Below are 18,061 nucleotides of genomic sequence, written 5' to 3' on the forward strand. Positions count from 1 at the left end.
TGGGAATAGGAAGATAAGCCTACTGTATAAAAAACGGAATAGTTCACATTAAAATAGGTGCATTTAGCGATAATTCTAAAAGTCTTATGATAATGAGAGTTTTATATTGTTTTAAGCATTAACTATTAGCTTTAGTTTATCCTCAAAAACCTATTTAAGTGTGCTGTAAGAAATAGGGCTTAACTTTGTCAAATAAATTAACTACTTCAATGGCAAGGTGTCTTTTCTGTTGAAAATAAAATAATATTCTGGAGAATTGTATGGCTACATTGCTGTAGAAGTGTAGAAGTGTCTCTTTCACAGTTTTCTATTTGCATCATCTTGGCAGGAAATGCATGTTCAGTGATTGTCATATTTTTTCTTCTTCATTTGAATGAACTGCTAGGGTTGAGCAATGGACCATGCACGAACAATTTACCACACATTTATTTAGTCGTTTTCATGGTTATTTTCATTAACATTTTTGAATTTATATACATATTGCATTGAGTATGCCCTACTTTAATGGCTTATTGCTTGAAAAGTCACTAATTCCATGGAAATATGCCAAATTAAATTAGTATTATTTTGCATATAATAACCGATTTAGAGCTTTCTGAGGTAAATGTTAACTTTTGCAGTAATGGGTTGACTGGCACACAGCCTCTTTTGTGCTTTATTTCCACAGAGAATCATTGAAGATGAACACAGAGGAAAAACAAGAGCTCAAGTCATCAAAAGATGAAACGATGGGTATGACAGCTTTTTTCAACGTAGAACTTTCACTATAACTTATATTCCATACCGTAGGCTAATAATCTTTATTGTTGCAAAAAGGATGCTGTGCACAATGCAATGGTCATAAATTGACTTACAAAAAAAATGATGCCCCAGAAAAACTTGTACGGTTTGAGATGTAAGTTAGGCTCCGTATTAAAGACTAAGATGGTGATGGTCTCTTCACAGACGTTAGCAGCGCTGTGACAGATGAGAGGCCACAGGCAGAGGAGGAGGAGAGAGGAGAAGAGGCAGGGGAGAGACAGGGAGAGGAAGAGGAGGCCCCAGAGAAGACCTCAGAGAGTGGAATGGAGTGCTCAGAGGGAATGACAGGTACAAAACACATGTTGATGAGAACATTGCCCCAAAACCATGCTGTATTGACTAGTTTACCCACTTGCGTTCAATACTCAACCGACCTATGGGATGATATGCACAAGCCATTGGGCTTAACAGAGGCTGTGAACAAAGGAGGTCAGATGCCCAAGACCACCAAAGTGTTAACCAGTCATTGACTCCATTTTACAACCTGAGTTGCTGGTAACACTTTATTTTAAGGGTCTGTAATAAACAATTTATATGGCATTTATTAATCCTTACTTAAACATTTATAAACCATTTATGAATCATTAGTAATCATAAGTATACATACCGTTTTATTTGCAGTCCCTAATCTAAAGTGAGCGGAATTTATACTTTATGTGTACTTTATAAATCCTTTGAGTGACCAGTGTAATATCTCACAAAAAGACGGGCATGCCATTGGTAGACATTCCTGCAGTACATGGCAAAAGAATAGGCACACAACACAGGATGTTTAAGGAAATATATATACATGTGTGAATAACTAAATTATTAACATTTACAGATGTGGGAGTAATGATAAATAAAATGGTGAATAAACAGTTTTTAAATGCCTTATGGACCCTTAAATAAAGTGTTACCGATGTGGTGTAAGTCTACTGGAGGCCTTGCTCTTCTCTTATTTTCGTCTTTTGCCACAGCTAAACAGTCGGGGTGTAACCCTGTAGCTCTGAATTTCTACTGAAGCGCGCCCTGCGGTTCACTGCTCTCAGGCCCTGGACTCTATATGGGGCCTCTCTCTGTGCAAAGTTTCCATCGCACCTCTGAGCGCTTTGCATGACAAGGAAGCGCATCACCCACCGCTGAGACCACAATGTGGTTTCTGGATGGAATATAACTTGAGTCTCGACAGGGGTTGGTTGACTCTCAGCAGGGACAGGCATTGCAGGCCAGAGCACAGGACTTGATGTGTACACAGTTGCAGTTGTAGGATATATAGACTGTAGGACTTAGGGGATAGCCTATACACTGCAGGGCTTGAGATTTACTTGTATGGTATGAGGTGCACACTTGCAGGGTTTGGGTCTTAAACTTGCAATGCTTGGGGCGTAAGCCTACTCTTGCAGGGCTTATTGGTGTGGGGCTGGGCGATATGGGCCAAATATAATTTCACTATATTTTTCTCATTTTTGATAGTATGGCGGCATTTTACAGAATTTTATGTTTCTGAATAATACAAGTTCCAAATAAGTTTTAGAAGTAGTACATGACCCTAGAATGGCAACAAATTCTGATCAGGACAATGCTGACAGTGAAGTAGTCTATTTGTTGAACTTTTAAGTTATTTAGCACTGTATAAAAATATCTTTAAATATGGTATTGTAAAAATCCATACCGGTATGTAGGTATTCACAATATATCACCCAGCCCTATATTGGTGTACATTTGCTGGGTTTGAGTTATGCACTTTTAGGACTTGGGTTGCACACTTGCGTGGTTTGGGGTATACACTTCTAACTTGAAAGGCAATGCTACACTTATGGGGAGGGCTATGCTCTCAATCTATATGATCAGAAGAAGATGAAGCATGGCTGTTGTTTTCTTTCCTTCGACGTTGACTTAGAGGTTTCTCTATGCCGCTTCGTCCTACCCTGGTTCTGCTTTCTGAGCATTGAAAGGAAATGCCTTGCTGTTATCTACGAAAAACATCTCCTAAATCTTTCTCTGACAGTCTGCCTTGTCGTCCTAAATTCGCCTAACCAAACTAGGAGACGGGCTAGTGTCAATATTATAAAATATTCGAACCGTAAATACAAATGTAGAAGTGGAGATGTGGCATTTATCACAAAGCCTTGTGGAAGTTTCTGTCTGATGATTGGCCCCGTGGAGCTCTGCTAACCCAGCTAGCATATTTGGTGCCTTGGAAGTTGTGGGAATGTACAGTACCAGTCAAAAGTTTGGACACACCTACTCATTCAAGGGTTTTTCTTAATTTTTACTATTTTCTACATTGTAGAATAATAGTGAAGACATCAAAACTATGAAATAACACATTTGCAATCATATAGTAACCAAAAAAGTGTTAAACAAATTCTTCAAACTAGCCACCCTTTGCCTTGATGACAGTTTTGCACACTCTTGGCATTCTCTCAACCAGCTTCATGAGGTAGTCACCTGGAATGCATTTCAATGTGCCTTGTTAAAAGTTAATTTGTGGAATTTCTTTCATTCTTAATACGTTTGGGCAAATCAGTTGTGTTGTGACAAGGTAGGGGTGGTAAAAGACCAAGTCCATATTATGGCAAGAACAGCTCAAATAAGCAAACAGTCCATCATTAATTTAAGACACGAAGGTCAGTCAATGCGGAACATTTCAAGAACTTTGAAAGTTTCTTCAAGTGCAGTCACAAAATCCATCAAGTGCTATGATGAAATTGTCTCTCATGAGGACCGCCACAGAAAAGGAAGACCCAGAGTTACCTCTGCTGCAGAGGATACGTTCATTAGAGTTAACAGCAGCCCAAAAATGTTTTTCACAGAGTTCAAGTAACAGACACATCTCAACATCAACTGTTCAGAAGAGTCTGCGTGATTCCTGCCTTAATGGTCGAATTGCTGCAGAGAAACCACTACTAAAGGATACCAATAATAATAAGAGACTTGCTTGGGCCAAGAAACACGATCAATGGACATCAGACCGGTGGGAGTCTGTCCTTTGGCCAGATGAGTCCAAATTTGAGATTTTTGGTTCCAACCGCCGTGCCTTTGTGAGACGCAGAGTAGATGAATGGATGATGTGTAGTTCCTACCGTGAAGCATGGAGGAGGTGGTGTGATGGTGACACTGTCAGTGATTTATTTATAATTTAAGGCACACTTAACCACCATGGCTACCACAGCATTTTGCAGCAATACGCCATCCCATCTTGTTTGCGCTTAGTGGGACTACCATTTGTTTTTCAACAGGACAATGACCCAAAACACACCTCCAGGCTTTGTAAGGGCTATTTGACCAAGAAGGAGAATGATGGAGTGCTGCATCAGATAACCTGGCCTCCACAATCACCCGGCTTCAACCCAATTGAGATGGTTTGGGATGAGTTGGACCGCAGAGTGAAGGAAAAGCAGCCAACAAGTGCTCAGCATATGTGGGAACTCATTCAAGACTGTTGGATAAGCATTCCAGCTGAAGCTGGTTGAGAGAATGCCATGAGTGTGCAAAGTTGTCCTGGCTAATTTGAAGAATAAAAAATAAAAAATATATTTTGTTTAAAAAAAAACTTTTTGGGTCACTACATGATTCTAAATGTGTTATTTCATAGTTTTGATGTCTTCACTATTATTCTACAACATAGAAAATAGTAAAACATTAAGGTAAACCCTTGAATGAGTAGATGTGTCCAAACTTTTGACTGGTACTGTATATTTTCGGTTTCACATTGGTTGTGGGAACGAAGCCATATGTTTCCTGACTGGTAAAACTGAAAGTTTTTTAAACGTTATGAGAATGTTTTATTTTTAAGTTGCAAGAAGGTTATGAGAATGTTTTACTCTGGTTCCTTGAAAGTTTTCCTGGGAGGTTTTATTAAAGCCCTGAGAATGGAAATGATAGGTAATTTGGAGGTTTTTAAATACTTCCTTAAACCTTTCACTGAATGTTTCAATAACACTGCTATCTTATTGTGGGTTAACTTCTTTGAAATCCAAGCACAGATAAGACACATGAAAATCCATTTCCTTAAGCAGTACGTATGCAAACACCTTTATTTTTTATTGTGACACACCATCAGTGAGATTTGAACCAATAATCTTCTGTTCTCTAACCATGGAATTAGTCCACTGCACCACCAGGATGGAGCTAGCATGCCATGCAAGCACTCATTAAGATCAGGGGTGGCCAATTAGTGGGCACGGCCAACACACCTGAACACCATTAACAAGATAGAGTTTAGAGAGAGTTTTGTTGATGCTGAGGACGGAATGTAAATGTAAATCTCTGAACGTTACGAAAGTGTTCTTATGTTTTTTATGGAAAGTTTTCGGAATGTATGTTTTTAAATTACATTCTTAGAACCTTCTCTGAACGTTACAACATTTTGGTTCTCGGAACAATTTGAGAACATGTCTTTTAAATAGAACCATGAGGAAACTTGTAGGAAATGTAATTGCTGAAGTACTGAAATTCCCACAGAAGAACATTGTTTCTTAATGTTCTTGGAACAATTTGAGAACATTACTTTAAATGGAACCATGAGGAAACCATGAGGAAACCATGAGGAAACCATGAGGAAACCTGTAGGAAACGTTATATTGAAGTAATGAAATTCCGGAAGAAGAAAGTTGTTTCTTAAGTTTCTTAACATTCTCTCAGCAATTTGAGAACATTCCCAATGTCAAACCATTTGGAGAACGTTCCTAGAACATTACTAACGTTGAAATAAAATGTAACCATGTTTGAACATTTAGAAAACATTCTGTTAAGGTAATGAAACACATTTTTTTGTCAAGTTCCTTAAATGTGCTGAGAATGTTCCAAAGCCAAGCAACTATCCCAGAAAGTTGTAGGAAGGTTGTATGCAAAATAATCATAGGACAACCACACTCTCACCAAGCTCTATGAATCATCTGGTTCTCAGAATGCTGTGTTAGCTGGGAAGCTTTTTTATGTCCATATTTGCAGAAAACTGCATGTAGAATCATTAGATAGGTTTTACAACATAGACCGGCATTTTTCTCTTCGCACACTGGCAGTGGACAAAATACAAACTTTTGGGGCTTAAAGTGGCAATCAGCAGTAGAAACAATAACAAAGCCCTCTCCCCACCGCTGGTTCGGTAAAAAGCCGAGGGATGGGACTGGAGAAATGTAATCACTCTCAAATTCATAGGCAGAGCTATGGATGCAAGGATTGACCATCAATGATATCAAAATTATAGTTTTAACCATGTTTTGAGGCTATATAGGGTTTGTTTACATGTTCTTTGTTTACAAACATTGGAGTAAAACAAGCTAATATTTTGGGTTCTGATGGGCTACGACAGTTGAATTATAAGTCCAAAAATGGATGGAGCAACTGCTGATTGCCCCTTTAAAGTCAGTCAGTCTGTTTACGAAACCGGTCAGCTGAAATAAGACTAGTCGAAAAGCAAAAAATATAGATTTCTTTAATGTTGTTTTACCACCATAGACCAGTCATAACTAGTCTCATGCAATTAGCTCTAGGTGCTCATGAAGTCAAATAACCAAGGAGGGAAATATATTTAACCCTCTCTTTCTCTCCCCTCCTTCCTAGATGGGGTTCCCGTGAAAACTGAGAGTGAAGAGTATGACGGCAATGACGATCAGTACCCCAAGAGTGAAGAAGAAGGTGAACGAGACAATTACCTTTATGAAGAAGAGGAAGAGGAGGAGAAGGAAAGGGAGGAGGATGACGAAGGAGAAGAAGAGGGGGAAGGGGAGGAAGAGGGACAAACCCTTAACGAACCACAGGACCTGTCTCTGGCAGATTATGTAAAGTATGAGAGCACAGGCCTGCAGGACGCCCACACCGACTCCTCGTTGTACACAGCAGAACCCCGCAGCCAGGCAGCAGGCAAGCTCAACTGTGACATCTGTGGCCTGTCCTGCGTCAGCATCAATGTGCTGCTCGTGCACAAGCGAAGCCACACCGGTGAGCAGAGTAACACAGCCAAACCAACCCTGACCTTAAATAATGGTGTTTTTGATCAACTTAGTAGATCAAGGTGTTTGATTAAAAGATTTGTGTTTCAATATGTACAGTGACTCATGCGTTACACTTTGAATGGACACATTTGACTTTACATGCACTCTACATTACTTGCCCTAGTACTGATAAAATGCCATTTCAACATCTGCTATAACACAGTAATTACACTTCACTCAACGGTCTGCTTTGTTAGACGTGTGGAACAAACCAAGTGTTACTCCTATTTAGTCACAGTACTACTGAGTAATACATACCAGTAAACGTACCACAGTAGCTCAACTATGTGCTACATAACTACTGTATCAGTAAGTCTTGGCAGTGTTGACCGAGTTTCTCCATGACATAGGATCCCTCTGTTTTGCCCTACGCCCAGGTGAACGTCCGTTCCACTGCAGCCAGTGTGGTGCCTCCTTCACCCAGAAGGGAAACCTGCTTCGCCACATCAAACTGCACTCCGGGGAGAAGCCCTTCAAGTGCCCTATGTGCAGCTACGCCTGCCGCAGACGAGACGCCCTCAGCGGACACCTGCGCACTCACTCAAGTACCTATCCACCATCTGTGTGCCACCTGCGTTTACATATGTATGACCACACATGCATATCATAATAACACAAACTCAGGTATTTTCCACCTGTTCGCACTTACTTACACACGCGCACAAAATATATGCGTACACATGCAAACACACACACACACACACATGTAGGTACCTATAACACAGTTATTTAGATATACCACTTCACGTTGGGGCTGTCAGTGACGTTCATTTAAAGGAGGTTCTTGAGTGGCGCATACCCGGGTTCATTTCACGGGCTGTGGCCGAGAGTCCCATAGGACGGCGCACAATTGGCCCAGCGTCGTCCGGGTTAGGAGATGGTTTGGCCGGTGGGGCTTTACTTGGCTCATCGCACTCTAGCGACTTATTGTGACGGGCCGGGTGCCTGCAGGTTGACCCCGGTCATTAGGTGAACATTGGTGCGGCTGGCTTCCGGGTTAAGCTGGCGGGTGTTCAGGAGCGCGGTTTGGTGGGTCATGTTTCGGAGGACGCATGACTCGACCTTCGCCTCCCGAGCCGGTTGGGAAGTTTCAGCGATGAGACAAGATCGAAATTGGTGAGAAAAAGGGAGTAAAATACGACAACAAAAAATAAAGGGAGGTTCTTGCAGAGATCGTAGTTGCCCCGTTATTTAACAACAGCCTCAGTAAGCAAAGTGTATGATGGTTTGAAGTGGGAGTTTGTAGTTTTAACTGAAACTCTTTTCTCACAGTAGAGAAGCCCTACAAGTGCAACCACTGCGGTCGCAGTTACAAGCAGCGCAGCTCCCTTGAAGAGCACAGAGAGAGGTGCCATGTGTATATCCAGAACAAAGGCAACGCTGAGAGAGGTGAGAGGCCCTGGAACACTCCTACTTACCCTCTTTTACACACACACATTTCAGAAACACACATACACACTTACACAAACGCACTTTAGACATACACACATACACACTTTACTCATGCAATCTCACACACACACACACACACACACACACACACACACACACACACACACACACACACACACACACACACACACACACACACACACACACACACACACACACACATACAACATTCGCAGGCACTCACACGCAGATGTGTGCACATTCTGTTATCTACTCACACATTTGTGCACACACGCATACACACATACACATTTGCTGGCTGCAGAGTTGTGTAGCTTCATTCCATTGAGTTCATGGTCGTAAGTTAGCCCACCATTACAGCTAAATAGGTTGTGGCTGTTGCGGTGGGAGACGTTGTGTTGTAAGGACACCAGAGGGGAAGTCAGTCAGAAGAGATGTAGGACAAACGTCTCGGTGTCGTGATCTGACTGCACACCCCCCAGAAGTCTGTTCGCCTGCCATAGTGGACAGCCAAGACGGTTGCGACACAAACAATACTCTATTGTTTTGTGGTCGGTTGAATGTCGTAAGTACGGCAGATAGATAGCGTGTGGTGAGGAAGCACATCCTCGACCTGCGGTCTTCATCCTGCAGGCCTCACTAGTCGATGAGGCAAAACACCAGGAAGTGAGGTCACAGGCTTTGTTATCTTGGCTGCGCTCAATTTTTTTTATTGGTTTCTCTGAGGGTGAGTTTCATTTTAAAGTAATGTTGTTTGTTAGACCTGTAAAAGAAATAGATAATTTCTCTCTCTCTCTCTCTCTCTCTCTCTCTCTCTCTCTCTCTCTCTCTCTCTCTCTCTCTCTCTCTCTCTCTCTCTCTCTCTCTCTCTCTCTCTCTCTCTCTCTCTCTCTCTCTCTCTCTCTCTCTCTCGCTCTCTCTCTCTCTCTCTCTCTCTCTCTCTCTCTCTCTCTCTCTCTCTCTCTCTCTCTCTCTCTCTCTCTCTCTCTCTCTCTCTCTCTCTCTCTCTCTCTCTCTCTCTCTCTCTCTCTCTCTCTCTCTCTCTCTCTCTGTGTGTGTGTGTGTGTGTGGATCTCTCAGCCGGTGAGGACACCCACGTGTCCAGGACTACTCACATGGGCACGGAGCGCGCTCTGCTACTGGACAGGTTGGCGAGCAACGTAGCCAAACGCAAGAGCTCTATGCCACAGAAGTTCACTGGTAAGACCAGTCTGACTCATTCCTCACTTACAGTTCAACTGTCTCTTAGGCTCTTAGGCTCTTAGAATGTTAAATGACAAGGGTTAACTAGGCATGGGCGAGTGTGTGGGCGGTAAAAACTGCAGATGTTTCTTGTTGTTGTAGATATAGTCATTCAAACAAAATTAGGAATTGCAATTTTGATTTGATGATTCCTTTGTGACTAGACTGACGGTTGCTTATTCTTTTGAGAAATTGCTAATTTGGTAATTAAATAGCAAGTTGATTAATTGTATGTCTGTGTGTAATGGGTCTCTGATTACTGGCTTCATTGCTGCACCTGTCAGGTTTTTACTATAATCTGACCCTTTGCTGTTTGCTGCTGCTGCTGCTGTTATTGTCTTGGTGTTTACTGTCAGTTGCATTTAATTCAAACAAATGTACGTTTTAATGATTTTTTAAAAGTGTTTCATATTGTTGTCTGTCTAAGCTACATGTCTGTCTGTCTGTCTTTTTCGCTCTCTGTCTATTTGTCTCTCTATCTACGCAGTTCTCCTGTCCCCCCTTGCTTTGCTTGCCAAGCAGGAGTTCTGGGCAGAACGCCAGCCTTATCTGCTGCACCGCGCCATAGGGTGGTAGACCACTGCCCTAATTTCCCTGCCTGATGTATATGTTAGGTGGGTATGGTTAACCACGCATAGGAATAGAATGCCAATAACATGAAGCAATCGTGGGAGATGTGCCTTTTGCACACTGGAACACTCTCACGCACAAACCGACAAGTATAAACATCGAAGTTGTAGTGCTTCACTGAAACTTCTACACTACTACCACTGCTGAGTGTTTGAAAACCGTCAGTTTCAGTAAATGAGTGATTTGTCATCACGTTGACTTCCCAAACCCTAAGGCGTTGTATCCATTTCCAAAACCCAGGTCACACTTTCTTGTCAAGCGTCTCCGCTTATCATAAAGTGTTTAGTTTCAGAATTCGAGTCGCTGCAAAAAAACAGCAAAGTGTCTGGCCTAAAGGGATCCTCCTATCACCCTATCACCCTGACAAATGAACTGAAATCTTGCAATATAACGACCACAGGAGGAAAAGAGAGGTGGTGTGTTCGACCACAGGGTTGAAAAAAACAGGCGAGAGCGCGAAACGTGAGCAGATGCCTCCGTCTCCTCTTGTGGTGGAGCAGCAGCTGCAGCCGTGGAGACTGAGAGGCCTCTTCGTCTTCTCCTCGTCTCTGTGGCTGAGTCCTAAATGGCCCCCTATTCCCTATAGTTCACCAAATGGCACCCTATTCCATTGTGCATTATATAGAACAGGGTGACGTTTGGGACACAGATCTCGGTCCTGTCACGCCCTCTCAGTGTTCGTTCTGTGGTAGGAAGCTCGTTTATCTACAGGGTCAGCGGCTGCCTGCTAGTTCTCCATTGCATGAGCTATCAAGATTTCAATTGTACAGAATGTGCTTTTTATCTTCAAGTGTGACCAAGCTTGCTCTTTTGCTGCTGAAGCTCCTTATGGTTAGTGGAGGTGGCTATCTTGTGGCTCCCTCTCCACTGCACGTCTCTGGCTCTTTTCTGAGAGCGAAATGGTTACTGCAGAGCCATTTATATAGAGATATATGTGTATATATATATGGCCATATGTATATATAGAGAGAGATATACAGTTTATGTATTTTTGGCTCTGGGTTAGTGGCCCCACCTGCACAGTGCTGAGTGAGTGAGTGCTGAGGTGTCTCTCCCTGTGTGGGTGATCCAGGGGACAACGGCGTGTGTCTGGACCTGAGCTTCAACAGGGAGCTGATCCACCGCTCTGACGTCATGGACCCTCCCCTCACCTCCCCAGGATCCGAGAACCAGCACATCCACCAGCCCCTCTACACAGGCCAGGACCCTGACTCTGCCTCCCCCCACAGGGCCTACCCCATCCCCCTGAGCCGCGCTGACATGAGTCCCCTGGCCCTCACCAATGGTCACAAGCTGGAGCAGCAGCAGAGCACTGGTCTCGCCTACCTGCCCCGGCCCAGCCAGGGCCACCCTAGCATGGACTCACTCCACGCCGATCGGGCCCAGCTCTCCCAGCCTCTCATCTACAGCCTGGGGCACCTGCTGGGGCCCAGTCCCCACAACAGCCTCCCACACCCCCATACCCAGGCTCACGCACTCCCAATGCCCCCCCTAGAGGCTCTGAGGGTGGTAAGGAGCGAGGGGGAGGTAGGGGTTGGGGTAGGTACAGGAGCGGGGGCGGTGTACCCCTGCGGTCATTGCAGGGTGTGGTTTCTGGACTACGTCATGTTCACCATCCACATGGGCTGCCACGGCTTCCGTGACCCACTGGAGTGCAATGTATGTGGCCACCGTAGCCGGGACCGCTACGAGTTCTCCTCACACATTGCGCGCGGCGAGCACCGCCTGGAGTTGAAGTAGTATAGACACATTTGCACGTGAACACACACACACACACACACATACACCCATACATATAGTCAGACTCCTAAACGGAATAATGCATACACATTTATACACTTACACACATGAATTGTGTACATACATTACATACACACAAAAATTATCTCAGGGACTTTCCTTTTTGTTTTTAATTAGCACCAGTATTACCACACACACACACACACACACACACACACACACACACACACACACACACACACACACACACACACACACACACACACAAAGAAATGTAGCATTTCTGTCACGTTCTGACCCTAGTTATTGTGCTAATCCTTTGTTTTGTTGGTCAGGACGTGAGCTGGGTGGGCATTCTATGTTATGTGTTTCTATGTTTAGGTTCATTGTCTATTAGCCTGATATGGTTCTCAATCAGGGACAGGTGTTTTACGTTTCCTCTGATTGAGAACCATATTAAGGTAGGTTGTTCACACTGTTTGTTGGTGGGTGATTGTCTTCCGTGTCTGTATGTATGTTCGTACCACACGGGACTGTAGCGTTGGTTTGTAGTATGTACCTGTTCGTGCGTTCTTCGTGTATAAGTTCTCATGTTTTAGGTCAGTCTACGTCGTTTATTTGTTTTGTAGTTTGTTAAAGAGTTTTCGTGTTTCGTCGTTCTGTTAATAAATATTATTTATGTCTTCACAACCCGCTGCATTTTGGTCTGATCCCTACTCCTCCTCTTCAGACGAAGAGGAGGAGAGAAACCGTTACAATTTCAGTAAAGTAGCATTTAAAATGTTTTATCATACCTTGACTCAAGTGCCAACATTTATTTATGACAAGTGCCAAAGTGCCAAAAGTATAAGACAAGTGCCAAAAGTATAAGAAATCAAGATTATCTGAAAGATAATCATTGATCAATAGTTATTTTTCCATCTAAAATTATGGAAATCTATGTTTTATGTGGGACTACATTTTATTCTACTTCACTAAGCCACGGAATAACTTTTCTAAAAAACATATGTATTTTTCATTTTATTTTTGATGACTATTCAACAAAGTGTCAATAGAAGTGGTAATAGGCAGTCAATATTTGGCGTTACCTTTGCAATGCCTGCTGCTTTTAGGATGTGATATACTACAGTATGTCCAAATGTCCTCTGTATGTACAGCAGTATTAGTTGGACATAGTACTGAGTACATTTTACCTTCACTGTAAGTGAACTGACAGATTCTGCTGTGCGTTTTGTTTTCCTGTAAACTGTACTGAGGTTAAAAAATAAAATAAGATAATTAAAGCTGATCTGGTCATGTGTGGACTGTACCTTGTGAAAGAAATAGCAAGAGCCACTACAGAAAAGGACCGTCTTCTTAATACAGTCTATGTGCTAATAAAAAAAACGATCCTTATGATGTCAAAGTTCATGTGTCTCGTTTTAGGCTGTAGTTTGAGAAGTTCACAGCTTCAAAGAAAGACAGCACTTCACAGTACACTCCCCTCTTCACAACTCCTCAAAGTGAAACTGTTGCTCTGTCCTGGATTTCAACTTACAGTATTTATCTAGCGCTCCCAGAAGTCAAGGAGATGTTGTTGCTATGATACATGTGCTGTGAGACTGCTCTGTAGACATGTTCTGTGGCTCTGCTGAAGCATGTCTGTCCATAGAGGAGACATTATTGCACAAGTAGACAGTCATTAATAAAGAGCATGTAGGATTGATAGTAGGAATTATAATTTATTTCCGCTTGATTATTTTTCATTAATACCAATGTTTCGGCTGTGTTTTATGTACATACAGTGTGACTTTAATGGGGAACTGTGCTTGCATATGAAAGGGGGAGCTAAATGTAAAAACACGCTTGATTTGATTTGGGAGAAAGTTCCAATCACATTATGGGATTTTGAGATCCATTGTCCAACCCGGAGGCTGGGGCAATTGACTGATAGATTTCATTCTGCTTTTGTTTTTACTAGAAGACGCCCTCTGGTGGCTAAAGCAGGTCACTATTGTGGCTCGTCACCCAGTCAATAGTCTTGTTCTCCTGCTACAGTATACGTCTTCAGTTCCACTTAATATGAAACTAGAAGTCTGGCACACAGTAAGCAATTCCTAAAGTGCAGAAGGTCCCTTAGGAGAGAACTTGCCTACCCCTATCCAGATAAGAAATCCTCAAACCAATCGAAACTGCTTCTGTTCACCTTCACCTGAGTATCAGTCAGTCACACCAGTAACCTTAGGGCCAACTCACATACCTCATAACAACAGGTGTAGACTAACAGTGAAATGCTTACTTACGGGCTTTCCCAACAACGCAGAGAGACAAAAAATATAAATCATTGAAAAATAATAACACAAGGAATAAATACATAATAAGTAATGATAACTTGGCTATTTACACGGGGTACCCGTACCGAGTCGTTGTGCAGGGGTACGAACGAGGTCATTGAGGTAGATATGTACATATAGCTAGTCTTATCAGTAACAGCAAGCAGGCAATAAGTTGACGAGCCAGCCACATGTCAGACAGACCAGGGACACAGTGAGTCACGACTCGCTGCTCAAGCCGGTGTCAGACCACCAGAACAGGTGTGATTCTCATCCAGAATCAGCACTCACTTCCCCTTTCTCTCTCTCTCTCTCTCTCTCTCTCTCTCTCTTTCTCTCTCTCTCTCTCTCTCACTCTCTCTCTCTCTCTCTCTCTCTCTCTCTCTCTCTCTCTCTCTCTCTCTCTCTCTCTCTCTCTCTCTCTCTGTGTGTGGAGAGACTTGATACTTATAAAGCAGGCTGTGCTCTCAATGAATATGCCCAGATATGCTTATCAGGTTGTTTGTTGTAAAGATGACAGGTTTGTATGTCTCTGCATTAAAAACAATGATGCAAAAGAGATATTTGTCAATGTTGAGAGTAAACTGTAATAGAAACAACAGAACTGACTCCAAGGTTGAAAGGGGAGTATAGAAGGGTAGAGAGGTGGGGTGGGTGTCAATGGTAGAAAAGCATACATCCAGTCATTGTTACTTCCCTCTTTTGATGACCCAGGCCTTTGTCTAATTTTCTCTATCTGCCCAAGTGTCCCTGTAAAGTTTCCTGTCTCCCTCTCTTCCACAAATGTAAAACAAGTTACCCAGCAGCAATTTAAATCAAATCAAATCAAATGTATTTATATAGCCCTTCGTACATCAGCTGATATCTCAAAGTGCTGTACAGAAACCCAGCCTAAAACCCCAAACAGCAAGCAATGCAGGTGTACAAGCACAATTTACTTACACAGACAGCAGTGGAGCCTGCTGAGAGGAGAACTGCTCATAAAATTGTCCAGAACAGAGCAAATGGGATGGCATTAAACACCTGGAAACCATGGCCATTACCACAAGCCAGTTCTCCCCAATTAAGGTGCCAACAGCCTCCTCTGAGAGACAGAAGTAATCAATCGACCATGGAGAACATACGATGCACAATGGATTAGGGCTCACAGTGACATCTATTGACTGAATCAAGGTCTAACTTATTTTTCGTTCAGGAAATTGCTTTGATTGATAATTACACAAATTGGGAGAATTGACACTACTGGTGCCTCATGGGCAACAGCAAATGCTGAAAAGTTCCAGTGGTATGTGGTTTCTGACAACTGTTATATATACAATACCAGTTAAAAGTTTGGATACACCTACTCATTCAAGGGTTTTTATTTATTTTTACTATTTTCTACATTGTAGAATACTAGTGAAGACATCAAAAGTATGAAATAACACAAAAAAGTATATTTTCTATTTGATATTCTTCAAAGTAGGCCCCCTTTTCCTTGATGACAGCTTTGCACACTCTTGGCATTCTCTCAACCAGCTTAATGAGGAATGCTTTTCCAACAATCTGGATGGAGTTCCCCAAAATGCTGAGCACTTGTTGGCTGCATTTCCTCCACTCTGCTGTCCAACTCATCCACAAACCATTTCAATTGGATTGAGGTCGGGTGATTGTGGAGGACAGGTCATCTCCCGAGTGGCGCAGTGGTGTAAGGCACTGCATCTCAGTGCTAGTGGCGTCACTATAGACACCCTGGTTTGAATCCAGGCTGTATCACAACCGGCCCTGATTGGGAGTCCCATAGGGTGGCGCACAATTGGCCCAGCGGCGTCCGGGTTTGACCGGTGTAGGCCATCATTGTAAATAAGGATTTGTTCTTAACTGACTTGCCTTGTTAAATAAAGGTTATATTTAAAAAATAATAATAATAATCTGAGGCAGCACTCCATCACTCTCCTTGGACAAATAGCCCTTACACAGCCTGGAGGTGTGTTTTGGGTTATTGTCCTGTTGAAAAACAAATGATAGTCCCACTAAGAGCAAACCAAATGGGATGGTGTATCACTGCAGAATGGTGTGGTAGCCATGCTGGTTAAGTGTGCCTTGAATTCTAAATAAATCACAGACTGTGTCACCAGTAAAGCACCCCCACACCATCACACCTCCTCCTCCATGCTTCACGGTGGGAAACACACATGCGGAGATCATTCGTTCACCTACTCTGCGTCTCACAAAGACACGGCGGTTGGAACCAAAAATCTCAAATTTGGACTCACCAGACCAAAGGTCAGATTTCCACCGGTCTAATGTCATTGCTCATGTTTCTTGGCCCAAGCAAGTCTCATCTTCTTATTGATGTCCTTTAGTAGTGGTTTCTTTGCGGCAATTCAACCATGAAGGCCTGATTCACGCAGTCTCCTCTGAACAGTTCATGTTGAGATGTGTCTGTTACTTGAACTCTGTGAAAATTTTATTTGGGCTGCAATCTGAGGTGCAGTTAACTCTAATGAAAGTATCCTCTGCAGCAGAGGTACCTCTGGGTCTTCCTTTCAAATCAAATCAAAGTTTATTTGTCACGTGCGCCGAATACAACAGGTGTAGACCTTACAGTGAAATGCTTACTTACTAAGCAATAGTGCGAAAAAAAGGTATGTGTGTGTGTGTGTGTGTGTGTGTGTGTGTGTGTGTGTGTGTGTGTGTGTGTGTGTGTGTGTGTGTGTGTGTGTGTGTGTGTGTGTGTGTGTGTGTGTGTGTGTGTGTGTGTGTGCAGGCAGGTAAGTAAAGAAATAAAACAACAGTAAAAATACATTTGAAAATAAGAGTAGCAAGGCTATATACAGACACCGGTTAGTCAGGCTTATTGAGGTAGTATGTACATGTAGGTATGGTTAAAGTGACTATGCATATATGATGAACAGAGAGTAGCAGTAGCGTAAAAGGAGGGGTTGGCGGGAGGTGGGACACAATGCAGATAGCCCAGTTAGCCAATGTGCGGGAGCACTGGTTGGTCGGGCCAATTGAGGTAGTATGTACATGGATGTATGGTTAAAGTTACTATGCATATAAGATAAACAGAGAGTAGCAGCAGCGTAAAAGAGGGGTTGGGGGGGCACACAATGTAAATAGTCCAGGTAACCATTGGTTACCTGTTCAGAAGTCTTATGGCTTGGAGGTAAAAACTGTTGAGAAGCCTTTTTGTCCTAGACTTGGCACTCCGGTACCGCTTGCCATGCGGTAATAGAGAGAACAGTCTATGACTGCGGTGGCTGGGGCCTTTGACAATTTTTAGGGCCTTCCTCTGACACCGCCTGGTGTTGAGGTCCTGGATGGCAGACAGCTTTGCCCCAGTGATGTATTGGGCCGTACCCTCTTAAATGCCTTGTGGTCAGAGGCCGAGCAATTGCCGTACCAGGCAGTGATGCAACCGGTCAGGATGCTCTCGATGTTGCAGCTGTAGAACCTGAGGATCTCAGGACCCATGACAAATCTTTTTAGTTTCCTGAGGGGGAATAGGCTTTGTCGTGCCCTCTTCACAACTGTCTTGGTGTGTTTGGACCATTCTAGTTTGTTGTTGATGTGGACACCAAGGAATTTGAAGCTCTCAACCTGCTCCACTACAGCCCCGTCGATGAGAATGGAGACGTGCTCGGTGCTCCTTTTCCACAGTCTACAATCATCTCCTTAGTCTTGGTTACGTTGAGGGATAGGTTGTTATTCTGGCACCACCCGGCCAGGTCTCTGACCTCCTCCCTATAGGCTGTCTCGTCGTTGTCGGTGATCAGGCCTACCACTGTTGTGTCGTCTGCAAACTTAATGATGGTGTTGGACTTATGCCTGGCCATGCAGTCGTGGGTGAACAGGCAGTACAGGAGGGGACTGAGCACGCACCCCTGGGGAGCTCCAGTGTTGAGGATCAGTGTGGCAGATGTGTTGCTACCTACCCTGAGGCAGTCCTCATAAGAG

At 43.2% G+C, this 18,061-nt stretch overlaps 1 protein-coding gene across 1 annotated transcript; it reads left to right on the forward strand.

Annotated features, from left to right (window-relative positions):
* Positions 1–136: 136 nt before the first annotated feature.
* LOC120032882 (zinc finger protein Aiolos-like) lies at positions 137–11,990 on the forward strand. The gene is made up of 7 exons (XM_038979106.1): positions 137–732; positions 946–1,089; positions 6,352–6,729; positions 7,160–7,327; positions 8,055–8,171; positions 9,276–9,395; positions 11,140–11,990. Exons 1-7 carry the CDS (start codon positions 681–683, stop codon positions 11,805–11,807), a joined length of 1,647 nt encoding a protein of 548 aa, XP_038835034.1. The 5' UTR covers positions 137–680; the 3' UTR covers positions 11,808–11,990.
* The last annotated feature ends 6,071 nt before the right edge of the window (positions 11,991–18,061 follow it).

This window comes from Salvelinus namaycush, chromosome 39 (genome assembly GCF_016432855.1).
Source record: "Salvelinus namaycush isolate Seneca chromosome 39, SaNama_1.0, whole genome shotgun sequence".
Taxonomy (NCBI): domain Eukaryota; kingdom Metazoa; phylum Chordata; class Actinopteri; order Salmoniformes; family Salmonidae; genus Salvelinus; species Salvelinus namaycush.